The sequence below is a fragment of the Mobula birostris genome, chromosome 9, assembly GCF_030028105.1.
Source record: "Mobula birostris isolate sMobBir1 chromosome 9, sMobBir1.hap1, whole genome shotgun sequence".
Taxonomy (NCBI): Eukaryota; Metazoa; Chordata; class Chondrichthyes; order Myliobatiformes; family Myliobatidae; genus Mobula; species Mobula birostris.
In genome coordinates, this window is record NC_092378.1 from 46,289,253 (window position 1) to 46,304,680 (window position 15,428).

General features: G+C 42.6%; 1 protein-coding gene across 2 annotated transcripts in view; it reads right to left on the bottom strand.

The window, feature by feature from the left end:
- The window catches only part of tmtc1 (transmembrane O-mannosyltransferase targeting cadherins 1), a 187,719-nt gene that overhangs the window by 66,256 nt on the left and 106,035 nt on the right, over positions 1-15,428 (bottom strand). For both annotated transcript variants that reach the window (XM_072267978.1, XM_072267979.1), the window contains exons 9-10: positions 4,729-4,896; positions 2,351-2,464 (exon numbers count right to left, since the gene is read on the bottom strand). In XM_072267978.1, the coding sequence (XP_072124079.1) occupies positions 2,351-2,464; positions 4,729-4,896 (282 nt within the window). The remainder of the gene's footprint in view (positions 1-2,350; positions 2,465-4,728; positions 4,897-15,428) is intronic.

Genomic DNA, 15,428 nt, shown 5'->3' on the forward strand with positions numbered 1-15,428 from the left:
GATGTCCTTTAAGCCTGCAAAATCAAGATCTATAGTGCTGAAGAAGGGGAGAGTACTGAAGAAATTTTGTTTCTCTATTGAGGACATTCCAATTCCTACCATCACACAGAACCCTGTTAAAAGTCTTGGGAAGATGTTTGATGCAACACTCAGAGATAAGGCGGCAATAAAAAACACCTATGGGGAGCTTGAACAACGGTTGCAAGAGGTTGACAGGACTGGACCTCCAGGGCAGTTTAAGGCATGGATTTACCAGCACGGTATACGACCAAGAATCCTCTGGCCACTGCTTGTCTATGAGTTTCCAATTTCCACTGTTGCTGAATTAGAGAGGGTAGTCAGCCGGTTCCTGCGAAGATGTCTGGGTTTACCAAGGAACATCAGCAGCATCGCTCTGTACGGGAATAACTGCAAACTGAGGCTCCGCTGAAATCCATCAAGGAGGAGTTCAAGGTTTTGCGAGCAAGAGAGGTGCTGCTGTTCTGGGAATCTTCAGATCCAAAGGTTGCCGGAGCGAGAGTGGCAGTGAGAACTGGAAGAAAGCGGAGAGCAGAAGCCGAGGCGCGACTGCGCCACAAAGTGCTGGTGGGGGTAGGTGCCAAGGGAAGAGTTGGACTTGGAAGCCTTGAAGTCCCCCATTTTGACAAAGTACAAGGGAAAGACGACGAGAACTGGTCCAGAATGAAGTAAGGGCAGCTGTGGAGGAGGAGAGAGCCAGCAGAGCAGTGGCAATGAAACAGCAAGGAGCCTGGACCAAATGGGAGCAGGTGATCAAGCGAAAGATCACGTGGAACGATCTCTGGAAGGTGGATCCACACCGCATCAAGTTCCTTATCCAGGCTGTTTATGACGTCCTTCCTAGCCCATCCAACCTACACTGCTGGGGCCCTGCAGAACGACCAGCTTGCCCCCTCTGTGCAAAGACTGGTACGCTAGAGCATATTCTGAGCTGCTGTCCCAGAGTTCTTGCCGATGGCCGTTATCAGTGGCGGCATGACCAGGTCCTCCGGACAATTGCTGAGATAATCTGCAGCACCCTTAACATCTGCCAGAAAACAAGTCCAGTCAAGAATACCAACTGCTTTGTCAAAGAGGGTTAAGACCAACAGAACACCAGAAAGCAACCAGGTTGCTCTTCACTGTGCAGGAGTGGAAGCTAAAAGCAGACCTGGGAAAACAGCTGCAGTTTCCTCCCCACATTGCAGAGACTACGTTGTGGCCCGACATTGTGTTGTGGTCCGACTCATCGAAGCATGTTCTTACGCTTGAGCTTACCGTGCCGTGGGAAGAACGCATGGAGGAGGCCTACAAACGGAAAAGACCCAAGTATGAAGATCTGAAGAACAACTGCCAAAGAAGAGGCTGGAGAGCAAAGTGTTGGCCCGTGGAGGTTGGGTGTCATGGCTTTGCAGGCCAGTCGCTCTGCAAAGTATACACTGCACTTGGAATCACGGGAGAGAGAAGGAGAGCCAATTCTACCACCACAGATGCAGCAGAGAAAGCGTCAAGATGGCTCTGGATAAAGAGGGCAGATCGTGGGCTGCTGCTAGGACACAGGCCGGGGTCTGATCAACCCCGGTCGGGTCGCCTGGGCGAGGGTGTATAATGTTGAAAGACCCGAATCACCTGACAACCCCAGGTAACATCACGGATGATGTGCCCTAGCTTAGCATCATGCAGATGTTTCTGTAAGAAGATCTAAATGTCTTTTAAATGCCGTTACCACTTCTTGCGAATGGAAAATGTATTGCATTGCACTGAGCTGGAGAAATCATGCTTTCAGCTCTGATCAGCATTCCTCTATTATCAGGACCCTAAAGGCAAAGGTGCCTCTGATGCTGTTTACAGAACCTTGCTCTGTACAAAATCGCAGTTGCCTACTTTTCATAAATATTTTATTATTTGTCTAATGCTTTCGTGCATCCCGAAGGTCTGATACCATGCAATAGAAATCCAAGACCTTTCTTTTTTTATCCCTTGGATTTGATCTTTTATCCCTTCCTCCTTCTTACCCGAGATCAGGTCTGTGCAGAACAATGGGTCTGTCTGGTACGCCACACGCACTAGACTTGAAAACAAACTCCTTTTGTTAACTATTCACAAACCAACAAACACAGCAAATGCCCTGTACTTGCTAAAGAGCAGCAGGCCATCCCATCCCTGAAGAGAAATTGGTGTTGCTATGGTAACCTTAGGCTGTCCTTCATCGGAAAGCACAAAGGATTTGGACAGTGGCCAGATATTCCCTTTAAACTTTTCACAGTTGAGTAAAGCTCCTTTAACCAATTCTAGGAAGTAAATGAGGTCGGAAGGTGAACACTGTGAGAGAAACATGGAGCTTGTTGCTTACCTCAGAGCTGTTTTGTAGTGATATACTGCTTCGTCATGGCGACCATAGTCTTTTAGGAAATTGGCATAGTTATAGTGGACCTTGGCATTTAGGGGCAAAGTCTGCATTCCAGATCTGTGAAGAGTAATAGGGGAAGAGAGCCAGAACTAAAGCCTCAAGTTGAATTTTATTCCAAACTGCTTTAAATAGCATTAATACCAAACAATTCAATGAACTCAGCTTTTTACCAAGAGAGTCTATCATTACATAGCAATTGTCACCAATTAATTTACAAAAGAATTGAAATGCTTGAGGTCTTAAGATAACATTAAGATTTCACTAATCTTCCTTCCTTTACAATATTTACTTTTTTAACTGCAATGAACATTAACTGGAAAAATTATAGTAGTTCCCAGGAGGAGTTGCTGCATTTATCCTGATTGGTCACAGAGCTTCAAATTCACCAAATTCTATGTGACAAATCTGACTACCACTGGTCTCCAAATAGATGTAGACTTTACAGACCCTCTCTTTAACTTTTTAAATTAATAAACATTTTAAAAAATAGAATTTAATTGGTAGGTATTTATTCATTGTAAGTTGCCACCCATGGTAAGAATCTGGGATTGTAAACATGGGGAATATAGAGACAATAAATTAATGTTCTTGCAGATCAGTAGTATAATCGCTCTACAGTGCCAGTGATTGCTGATCCAGGTTCAATTCTTGTCGTTGTCCATAAGGAGTTTGCACATTCTCCCCATGACTTACGGACCGCCACAGCATAAACTTCGGTCTGTGTTGGTTGTTGATACAAAACAAAGTGTTTCACTGTATGTTTTGATGTACATGTGACAAATAAAGCTAATCTTTAATGCTAGTAGGGAATGGGCTGGCAAAGAATCGATGGGCCAAAATGACCTCCTTTTCTGCTGGGAAGAAAAAAAGAAATTTTGCCTTTCTTGTGTAGCTTTGACTGGCATCAAAACTTGGGATACTATGTTGAGCCCCATTTAGACCAAATCTGGAATATTGTGTCCATACTTTAGGAAGGTTGTGGAAGTCCTAGAAAGGACTTACTAGAAGAGGTCCCGAGATAAGAGATTTCAGTTCCAAGGTTAGACTGAAGAAGCTGGGGTTGTTTTCCTTGAAGTAAAAAGTTGAGGAAACAAGGGAGTTACAAACAATAAGGACCATTTGGGTAGGGAATATGAAGGAAAACTATTTCCATAGACTGACAGCTCAAGGGCAAGAACATAAACTTAAATTCTGAGGCAATAGACATAAGAGGAATGTGTGGAGAAACTGAGTGGCAATGATGTGAAATTCACTGGCCATAGGATAGAAGAAACAGAATTGCAAGAGACTTCTAGTGGGAACAGGAAGGGAACAATTTGCAGAATGAGAAGGAACAGTTCTGATGTATTTACTCCACTAGGAGTTAACATAGACACAATGGGCCAACTGATCACCTTGTGCTTGCAACAATTCTATAGAATGGATAACTTTCACAGACCAATATATTTCGTTTTGCTGCGAAGACCTACACAAACAATGAGACCAGATTGTCTGCACTTATTTTGAAATTATTCGTGCCTTTGGTGCAAGAATCTGTGTACCAAGTACAAGATCCCAGAAAATTTTTTCTAACTCACTTCCTGTGAGGAAAACCTTGCAACACTGGTATTTCACTGAGAAGATGGGGGCAGGCAGGAACAGTTCTTGGAAGCTATGTCTCCCTCTGCTCTGCAAAGTCATGTGTTGTCACCTTATTCCTCTAAACTGGAAAATCCAGGATGATCTAACTCCAGAAGACCCACTGGAGCCAAAGGTTACCAAATGCCATATGTCCTTCCTGACACACTTCTTTTGGCAACAAGTCAGTCCCTTGGCTTCTGCAGCCAGTGTGGGACATTAATGTTCAATTATTGCACCTGTACTTGCTTAGACCTTTACAGTCTGGTGTGAGATTCACTGGGCTTCTTCATAGGCAGAGTATCCTGTGGTGTCCATCTCATCTCTACCTATGGATGTCGATTGACTTCTATGTCCCTTAGAGCTACCTTCTCACCCTAACTCATTGTTGGAATGCTGGTTTAGTTGGAAATAATGGCTAATTCCATTTGCTTGCTATCAAATAACTCATGGTGGGTAGTCAGGCCTGACAGATGATAGTTAAGGGTAATTGCATCCCAAGATGTGATTGGCAGAATCAATCTTTTTGAGGAATATACTAGAAATTCTTTTAAAACTCATCTGTTTGAGTGTGCACCCCATGAGAAAGCCCATGTACTTTAACAAGAAAAAGGGCCAAAAATCTCTCCATTATGGAGTGCCTCAGGTCACATGCAAGGCATGGCTGTCTTTTCAAGGGTGTGGGTTGATCATCACAATCTCACCTGAACAGCGATTCTCTGGAGAGCCACACTTCATTCTGTCTCAGGGTCTTCCAGAAGAACAGTCCAAGCAGGAGTAAGGAGGACACGGTGACAATGCTGGTTCCCCATTTACTGAGGACTCCGCACAATCGGTTCAGTCCATGGGCTACAAGGATGCAATATCCCATGCTGAAGTAAACAAAAGTGGAAGCAACAGGTGAAAACATTGAACAATCAGGCTCCAAGTATATCACAACAAATTTATTTACGCATTTTTATTTAATGATACAGCTTGGTAATAGGCCCTTCCAACCCAATGAGCCCATGGCAGTTGATCATCAACCTACGAATCAATACGTTCCTTAAAACGTGGGAAGAAACTGAAGCACCTGGAGGAAATCATGCAGTCACGGGTACACATACAAACACCTTACAGACACCATGGAATTAAACCCAGATCACTGGCATTCTAAGCGTTATGTTAACTGCTTCACTGCCGTGCCAGTCACTTCTGACGACATTCATATTTTACCTGCCTTAACCCACAATGCCAAATTACACCTACAGAATCAGTAATATCCCGCAAGGAATATCACCAAACATTGTCAAAATTTAAATAGCTGGCAGATCAAGGAGTGAGGTGATGTGCTCGGACAAAGAGGTGTGCTGTAAGGAGAATGTGATGAAGTGAAACAAACATAGGGCTCTGTCTATACAACTGGCTGCATAACCATCCATGGTAGGAAGAGAATAGGAGAGTGTATGAGGTAAGAATCAAGGAATGGAAGATGTTATGGAGATAAGGTGGGAGGAGTGTATGGGCAGAAAGATATTGAACTCTAAATGAACATAATTACTGTTGTGGTCAGTGAAAATCTGTGGAACTATTTCTGTGTGCATTGGTCTAGGTTTCCAGCATGTGCAGAACCTCTTGTGCTTCTGAAACTACTTCAGGTTATCTTGCAAACAGGTCTGGAGTACAGGCGTTGATGCATCAGACTGAGATGTCACAGAGAACCAAGTGAATTCATTCAAAAGACTGTTGGGCATATGTACAAAGTCATAGAAAAACTACAGTAATGAAAGGATCACACGGACAAAGTTGGAGGAACTCAGCAGACCAGGCAGCATCTATGGAAAAAAGTGCAGTTGACGTTTCGGGCTAAGATCCTTCAGCAGGACTGGAGAAAATAAAAGATGAGGAGTGGAGTTAAAAGGTGGGGGTAGGGGAGAGAGAAACACAAGGAGATAGATGAAACCGGGAGAGGGAGGGATGAAGTAAAGAGCTGGGAAGTTGGTTGGGGAAAGAGATACAGGGCTGGAGAAGGGGGAGGTTGATAGGAAGAAAGAGAAGGGCGGAGGGGCACCAAAGGGAGGCAAGGAGATAAGGTGAGAAGGGGGAAAGGGCATGGAGAATGGTAAAGGAGCGGAGGAGGGGTGGGGTTTACAGTACTGGAAGTTCAAGAAATTGATGTTCATGCCACCAGGTTGGAGGCTATCTAGACGGAATACAGGTGTCCCCCGCTTTTCAAACATTTGCTTTACGAAACCTCACTGTTATGAGAGACCTACATTAGTTCCCTGTTTTCACCAACAGAAGGTGTTTTCACTGTTACAAAAAAAAGCAGCGCGCGAAAAAAATCAGCGCGCGCCCCGAGCAGCTGCTCTCCCCCAGATTCGGAACGGCATTCTCGCCGGCATTGCTTAAACACGTGCTTGTGAGTAGCCGTTAGCAAGATGAGTTCTAAAGTATCAGAAAAGCCTGAAAGAGCTCGTAAGGGTGTTACACTTAGCATAAAACTAGACATAATTAAGCATTTTGATCATGGTGAACCAAGGAAGGACAAAGTGAGTTTGGCTTGTGGAAGTTGACGAAGATGATGTTGAAGAGGTTTTGGCATCCCATGACCAAGAACTGATAGATGAAGAGCTGATGCAATTGGAAGAGGAAAGGATAACAATCAAAACCGAATGCAGTAGCGAACGGACCGAAAGGAACTGAATGTGAAGCAACTGCGTGAGATTTTCGCTGCAATGATTACAGAAAAGTACGACTTTAATTTTGAAAGGGTACGTCGGTTTAGGGCATATTTGCAGGATGGTTTGAGTGCTTACAAAGAACTGTATGATAGAAAAATGCGCGAGGCTAAGCAGTCAAGCAAGCCTTCCACATCAGCCACAGCAGACGACAAACCTCGACCTTTGACATCGAGGCAGGCAGCGATAGAAGAAGATGACCTGCCTGCCCTCATGGAAACAGTTGACACCCCAGTGTCCCACCACCCCAACCCCCGGGCTGCGGACAGATACCGATTCGTGGAGAATGCAGCAGCAGCCAGGACGCACCCAACACATCTTTAAGAAAAAAAGCCGAAATAAACAAGCTAATTAATTAGGTGCCGCCCGGCACGTAAATGTCGGCCCAGATCAGAGGCAATTGTCGATTGCGTTGCCTTTGATCTGGGCCGACATTTACGTGCCAGGCAGCACCTAATTAATTAGCTTGTTTGTTTCGGCTTTTTTCTTAAAGATGTGTTGGGTGCGTCCTGGCTACCGCTGTACCCCTGCCTGCTTTGTGGATCGGTATCGGTTGGCGGCCCGGAGGGTGGGGGCCACTGCACCACCCCAACCTCCGACGACTCAGTGTGCTTGGTGTCTTCCCAATTCCTCTAAGTGATACTACACTGTACATACATTATTTCTACTTTATATTGGCTGTGTATTTTTACGTGTTATTTGGTATGATTTGGCAGCTTCATAGCTTAAAGGTTACTGGAAAGCGCTTGCGCCCGTGTTTCTGCCGAGAGCACTTGCGTGAGATTTTCGCTAGGGAGAGCAGTGCGTCAATGATTGTGGAAAAGTATTTCTACTCTATATAGGCTGTGTATTCATCATATCATTCCTGATTTTACTATACGTTACTGTTATTTTAGGTTTTATGTGTTATTTGGCATGATTTGGTAGGTTATTTTTGGGTCTGCGAATGCTCACAAATTTTTCCTATATAAATTAATGGTAATTGCTTCTTTGCTTTATGACATTCCGACTTACGAACCGTTTCATAGGAACGCTGTACCTTCGGATGGCGGGGGAAACCTGCATAAGGTGTTATTTGTCCAACCTGAGCGTGACCTCATCATGACAGAGGAAGAGGCCACAAGTAGACATATCGGAATGGGAATGGGAAGTGGAGTGAAAATGGGTGGCCACTAGGAGATCCCACATTTTCTGGCGGCTGGAGAGTAGGTGCCCTGCGAAGTGGTCTCCCAATCTACGTCGGGTCTCACCAATATACAGGAGGCCAGACCAGGAGCAAAATCTGGTGGTAGCAAAGGATATTGGGAATGATGAGTGTGGGTTGCTGCAGGTGGCGTGTGGGATAGGGGGCAGAGAAGGCGTGCCAGGGGTGGTGCTTGGTGCGCGTGCAGACGTACCCAGCCCTGAGACACCAGGCAGGTCATTTGATTCCAAACGATTGGTTTATTGATTGTTAGAGAAAGTCTCTCTGGCTCTTCCTGCTCGTTTTCCCTTTTCCCAACCATGATTCCTCTCCCCTGCCTCCTTTACACTCTCAGTCTACAACAGAGACTCATATCAGTCTTCAGTTTATCAGTACTCACATATGTCATGAAATTTGTTTTTGTGGCAGCAGCACAGTGCAATACACAAAATTACTACAGTACTGTGCAAAGGTATTAGGCATTCTAGCTATACACAGTGTCTATAAAATATATTCGTCCCCCTTGGAAATTTTCACATTTTATTGTTTTACAACATTGAATCACAGTGGATTTAATTTGGCTTTTTTGACACTGATCAACAGAAAAGAAAAAAAACGATCTCTACAAAGTGATCTAAATTAATTACAAATATAAAACACAAAATAATTGATTACATAAGTACTCGCCCTCTTCAAGTCAGTATTTAGTAGATGCACCTTTGACAGCAATTACAGCCTTGGGTTTGTATGGATAGGTTTCTATCAGTTTTGCACATCTGAACACAGCTGTTCCCCATTCTTTACAAAACTGCTCAAGCTCTGTCAGATTGCATGGGGAATCGTGAGTGAACAGCCCCTTCAAGTCCAGCCACAAATTCTCAATTGGATTGAGGTCTGGACTCTGACTTGTCCACTCCAGGACATTAACTTTGTTGTTTTTAAGTCATTCCTGTGTGGCTTTGGCTTTATGCTTGGGGTCATTGCCTTGCTGGAAAACAAATCTCCTCCCAAATCACAGTTCTCCTATAAACTATATCAGGTTTTCTTCCAGGATTTCCCTGTATTTTGCTGCATTAATTTTACCCTTTAACCTCACAAGCCTTCCAGGGCCTGCTGCAGTGAATCATCCCCACAGCATGATGCAGCCACCACCATGCTTCACGATAGGGATGGTGTGTTTTCGATGATGTGCAATGTTTGGCTCACACCAAACAGTGTTTAGACTGATGGCCAAAAAGCTCAATTTTGGTTTCATCAGACTTCTTCCAGCTGACTTCAGAGTCTCCCACATGCCTTCTGACAAAATCTAGCTGAGATTTCATGTGAGTTTTTTTCAAGTGGTTTTCTCTTTGTCACTTTCCCATAAAGCTGTGACTGGCGAAGCACCCGGGCTACAGTTGTTGTACGCCCAGTCTCTCCCATCTCAGCCACTGAAGCTTGTAACTCCTCCAGAGCTGTCATAGGTCTCTTGGTGGCCTCCCTCACTAGTCCCCTCCTTGCCCAGTCACTCAGTTTTTGAGGACAGCCTGCCCTAGACAGATTTACAGCTGTGCCATATTCTTTCCATTACATGATGATTGACTTAACTGTACTCCAAAGGATATTCAGTGACTTGGAATTTTTCTTGTATCCATCTCCTGACTTGTGCTTTTCAATAGCCTTTTTGTGGAGTTGCTTGGAGTGTTCTTATGGTGTAGTTTTAGCCAGGATACTGACTCACCAGCAGCTGGACCTTCCAGATACAGGTGTATTTTTACTACAATCAATTGAAACACCTTGACTGCACACGGGTATGCAAAAACAAATCTACATTTAACTAATTATGTGACTTCTAAAACCAACTGGCTGCACCAGAAATGGTTTGGTGTGTCATATTAAAGGGGGTGAATACTTACTCAATCAATTATTTTGTGTTTTATGTTTGTAATCAATTTAGATACCTCGTAGGATCTGTTTTCACTTTGATACTAAGAGTCGTTTTCTGTTGATCAATGTCAAAAAAGCCACCATGATTCAAAGTCATAAAACAATAAAGCATGAAAACTTCCAGGGGGGTTGTGGGGGGGAGATGAATACTTTTTATAGGCACTGTATATGTGCTTCGGACCCTGGTACAGTACTGTACTCTAAAAAGCTCCAGCTTAATCTCGGTTCTTATACAGGAACAAAGCACAAGGTACCAAGCTCCTCTTCAAAGCTGTGAAATTTGATTCCAGCACTTCTCTCAGGAGAAACAGGGAGAAAAGAACCAATTTCATTTTTAGTTCCCCAAGAGACTGTCAACAGTTCAATGCTTCCATCCAATTAGAAAATCAACCACTGGAAACTGACTGCAGAACATATGTTGGGAGACAGTGACTGGCCAGTGGCCAACATTGTCAGGCTTCAGGGGCTCAAAGGGAGAGAAACTGCAGGGGAGGAATTTCTCATTTCAGGCTCAGATCAACTTTAAGGGGGAATACTGACACAGTTTGTAAAGGGCCAGCAGTTGGCATTTCCTGTTCCAAGAGCTGCCCTTCTAGAAACTCCAGACTGCACTCGGAACTGATTACTGGGCTAACAAGCAGATGGAAAGAGTAATCATGCCGTGATCCACGGCAGTAGGCGTGTAATTGGCACAATGGGCTCCTGATAGCTTAGCATTGGTTATTTCATGGATAATGACATGGCCCAAAAAATAAAGCTACATTTTGTGGTACCAGTTACACTTGTGAAGTGCAATTTATTGACCGATTTGCCTTTCAGATGCAGTCACTACCAATAAATTTAACAGCCATCTGTATATAGCACAGAACTATAAAGAGCAAAAAAATACAACTGACTACTGAATACTTCAGTGTAATTTATAGAAGAATGTTCACATAGCAACCACCTTATTAGGTACTTAATAAAGTGACCCCTGATGTACGATTATGATTTCTGCTGCATTACCCATCCATTTCAGGGTTCGGTGTGTTGTGCATTCAGAGATGCACATCTGCACACCATTGTTGTAACACATGATTATTTGAGTTCCTGTCGCTTCCCTGTCAGTTTGAACCAGTCTGGCCATTCTCCACTGACTTCTCTCATTAACAAGGCATTTTTGTCCACAGAATTGTTGCTCACTGTATGTGCTTTGTTTTTCACAGCATTCACTGTAAATAATAGACGGCTGTGCATGAAAATCCCAGGAGATCAGCAGTTTCTGAGATACCTCAAATATTCCATTCTGGCACCAACAATCTTTCTACAGTCAAAATTACCTAGATCACATTTAGTCCCCTTTCTGATGTTTGGTCTGAAGAATAACTGAACCTCTTGACCATGTCTGCTCGCTTTTATGCCTTGAGTTGCTGCCACATGATTGGCTTATTCAATATTTGCATTAACAAACGGGTATACAAGTGTACATAATAAAGTGGCCACTGAGTATAAGGCAGGACATTTGGAAACCTTTTCAATTTCAAATAGCATCAAACAATCTTTACAATCTGCGTGATCAGCCAATTACAGTAAGAGCTGACCAACTTATCTGTTATGCAGTACTCCCTAGGCACTGTAGTAGAAAGTCAGTCCAGATCAATAAAACATAATAACTTGTCATTATTACACTGGTGTTTAAGGATGATTGCCACACACAGGACAGTTACGATGAAATTTCAAAGGTACTTTGTAAATGCTTTGTTTTGTGTTTCTGTACTGTTGCAATGCAGTACAGAACTGAGGATCATCTGCTTTCATGTTCTGGATGCTGACTGGATAGATGAATCTGAGGTGAAAGTACTATAAGTGAGTGAAGGATCGGTGGGGAGCTCCCACTAAAATAAGTGAATACTAAAGTAGGTCAACGTCCAAAGTAAATTTATTATCAAAGTACATAACGTCACCACATACAACCTTGAGATTCATTTTCTGTGGGCACGCTCAATAAACCCATAATACTCCTACCATATTCCATTGGTTTTCACAAACTATGTTGTGTTTAAATTTGGAAAATATTAGAAGTGTTATTTATGACTCTTCCATTAAATTCAAAAAGACTTGGAGGCCATTTATTCAGCATTTTCATCTGATGTAATTTGATCATTTCCAAACTTATTTTACTTCTCTGTAGTGTTGGTTGAGAGGAATGGAGTCGTCGACACTAAGGTTTTCTTTTCTCCCATTTTTTACATGTTAAAACAGCCCAGGTCTTTTTTTTTCCAGTTTAGTTGATTAATTCTGTTTAGATTAGTTTTTTCCCCCCTTTTTCATGATTTTTGTTTAGATATTTTTCTTTGTTTTATATTATCCATTGGTATCCTATACGATTGGGAGTTTTATCATTTAAGTATTATTTGGTTTTATAATCACTCATTAATTATAACAATGTATTCCCAATAACTTTGTACTACTACCATGTCATGTTTATATCTTTATGAAACTAATAAAAAATTGAAAAAGAAAAGAAATCCATAATAGAATAATAACCATAACAGAATAAATAAAAGACCATACCAACTTGGGCTTTCAACCAGTGTGCAAAAGACAACAAACTGTGCAAATACTAAAAGAATGTAACAACAATAATAAATAAATATCGAGGACATGAAATGAGAGGTTCTTGAGAGTGAGTCCATAGGTTGTGGGAACATTTCAATGATGGGGCAAGTGAAGTTGAGTGCAGTTATCTCCTTTGATTCAAGAGCCCAATGATTGAGGGGTAATAACCATTCCTGGACCTGGTGGTCTCAGTCCTGAAGCTCCTGTACTGTTATCCTGATGGCAGCAGCGAGAACAGAGCGCCTCCTGAATGGTGGTGGTGGGTGGTGGTCTCTGATGATAGTGTTGCCTCCACACTTTACTTTCCTATAATTTGTTACATTAGGAAGATAATTTTGTTTCTGCATGCACTGTGGATGTCAACAAACTAGTTCACACTCCTACAAGGGGTCAGCTACATTAAAACATGTCAGTTTACTGCACAAAATTGATTGGGGAATCATCACCGGACTTGTGTCAAATATTGAAAAGTGCAGCAGCAACAAACTGCTGGAGGAGTTCAACAGGTCAGGCAGCATCTGTGGAGGCAAATAGATGTTTGACTTTTAAGGTCGAGACCTGCATCAGAATACAGTGTAGAGGGAGTTCATTGTTGGAAATTCTTGGCATTAATGATGGGAAGTTTGTGAAAACAATAATGAGATGGCAGCAGAAATTTCTTCGAGGCCCTTCACATTCAACTGAATCAGTTCTGGTTTTTGAAGAGGCAGCTCTGGAGAATTCATGAAGGAAAAGCAGTCAAGGCTGCTGGGATGTACTTTGACAAAGGATCACATGTTGGCTTATTAAAGAAATCTGAAAACCATCGGTAAAGGGGCCGATAAAGGACAGGAAACAGAAATAGACTGGACGGAACGACATTTCCTGAGATCCAACATTAGTGCTTCTACTGTTTATAAAACTGAGTAGACTCTCACTTGGAAACACACCACCTTCCAAACTGCCATGCACCTTCAGGCCCCACCTGACCCACTGCTGGCAGGGTCACATTCAGCCATGTCAAAATCCACAGAATTGGCATTGGCGTTATTCTCAGCCTTGTGGGAATGCTTCAGAATTCAGGTGGATGTAATCCTCGGGGCCTGACTAAGTGCGTCCTCAGACCTTGTGGGAAGCTAGGGAAGAAATAACACAGGCCCTGAAAGAAATAATTGTATCATCTTTAGCCATAGGTGTGGTTCTGGAAGACTGGAGGGTAGGTAATGTGTCACTATTTAAGAAAGGCAGCAAAGACAATCCAGTGAGTTACATCTGTAGAGGGCAAGTTACTAGATGGGATTCTGAACGACAGCATCTCGCAGTATTTAGATAGACAAGGGCTGATTAGGGATAATTTTGTGTTAAGGAAATCATGTCTCACAAATTGTTTTGTGCTTTGAAGAGAGAGGAATTTTTTGTAGAGTTTTTATGTTTACAATAGTGGTGAAGTCTCAGACTAGAGGGCACAGCCTCAGAATACTGTAGAACAGAGATGAGGAAGAATTTCTTTAGACATAGGGTGGTGAATCTGTGTAATTCATTATTTGTGGAAGTCATTGGCTGTATTTAAAGGTAAGTCATCAAAGTCAGGAGAATGGTGTTGGATGGGATAATAAATCAGCCATGATGGAATGGCAGAGTAGACTCGATGGGCTAAAAGGCCTAACTCTGTACCTATGTCTAATGGTCTTGTACCCAAGAAGAATGATGAGGGCAGGGTAATGGATGCTGTCTTCCTGGAAGTGAGGAAGGTCTTTAACAAGGTCCTGCATTAAAAAACAGTTTGGAAGGTTAGAGCACGTGGGATCTACGAAGAGATAGCTACGTAGTTAAATAATTGACTTAATCGTAGGAAGTAAAAGGTAATGGTGAAGGATTGTTTTTCAGGCTAGAGGCCAGTGATCCAGTCATGTACCACAAGGATTGATGCTAGGTCCACTGTTAGTTGTCATTTATGTAAACATTTTGAACGAGAATGGACAAGTCATTGTTAGTAAGTTTGCCAGTGACAATAAAATTAGTGGTATTGTGGACTGAAGAAATTTTATCAAAAGAAAGGATTTTGAAACAGCTGCATGATTGAAACAAGGACGTGCAGTACACTACATAGTTATGAACTTCAGTAGGACATGGGCTATCTGAAGGAATGGGCAAACTCAGAGTAGATACAACACAGAAGAGGATGAAGTGTTATATTTGAAGGGACAAGTGAAAATATGCAACATAATCCAGATGATATCAATTTAAAGAGGGAGCAAGGTCAGAGAGAGGTCCTCATGAACAAACCTTTGAAAATGTCAGGGCATTAATAAAACTGACAAGGCTGCAAAGAGAATCCAGGACTCAGTGCAAATTCAGCAGATGATAAGAAGGTTTAAAGGACCAAATTATAATCATCTTCTTCTACACAGATTAGGGACATTAGTTACCTCATTTAGAAGAATGGTATTCAAACTTGTACACTGGATACAGAATAGAGAAATTCTGTCCTCTAGCACAATGAAACCATATGCTGAGGGGAACTAGATCCTCATTAACATTAAAATTGGAGTTCTCCATTCGGAAGTGAAGTAAAGGGAGCAGTTTCCACATAAAGGTTGGCAGAGGTCCGGATATCCCTGTCTCATAATGCTGCAAACATTGAGATGGAGCAATATTGCTTTTTCATTTGAGATTTGAAGCAGAAAAAGAGTAATTGGATCTGAGATAACAATCAACCATGATCTCATTCAAGACAGGACGAGCTAGAAAGGCTGACTGATCTCACCTCCAACCCTTGCTGAAGAACCAGGAGGAACTGTGTGCCAAACACCACTGGTGTTGTGAGATTCACCTCCTTTATAGAGTGTGAGCTCTGAACACGAGTAGGTCACAAGTTATGAATGTGACTGAAGTAACTTATTCTGGAAACAACCAGCAGGTCAGGCAGCATCTGCTGAAGGAGAAACAGAGTTCATGTTTCAGGTTAATCACCCTTCATCAGAACCCTGATGGCAGA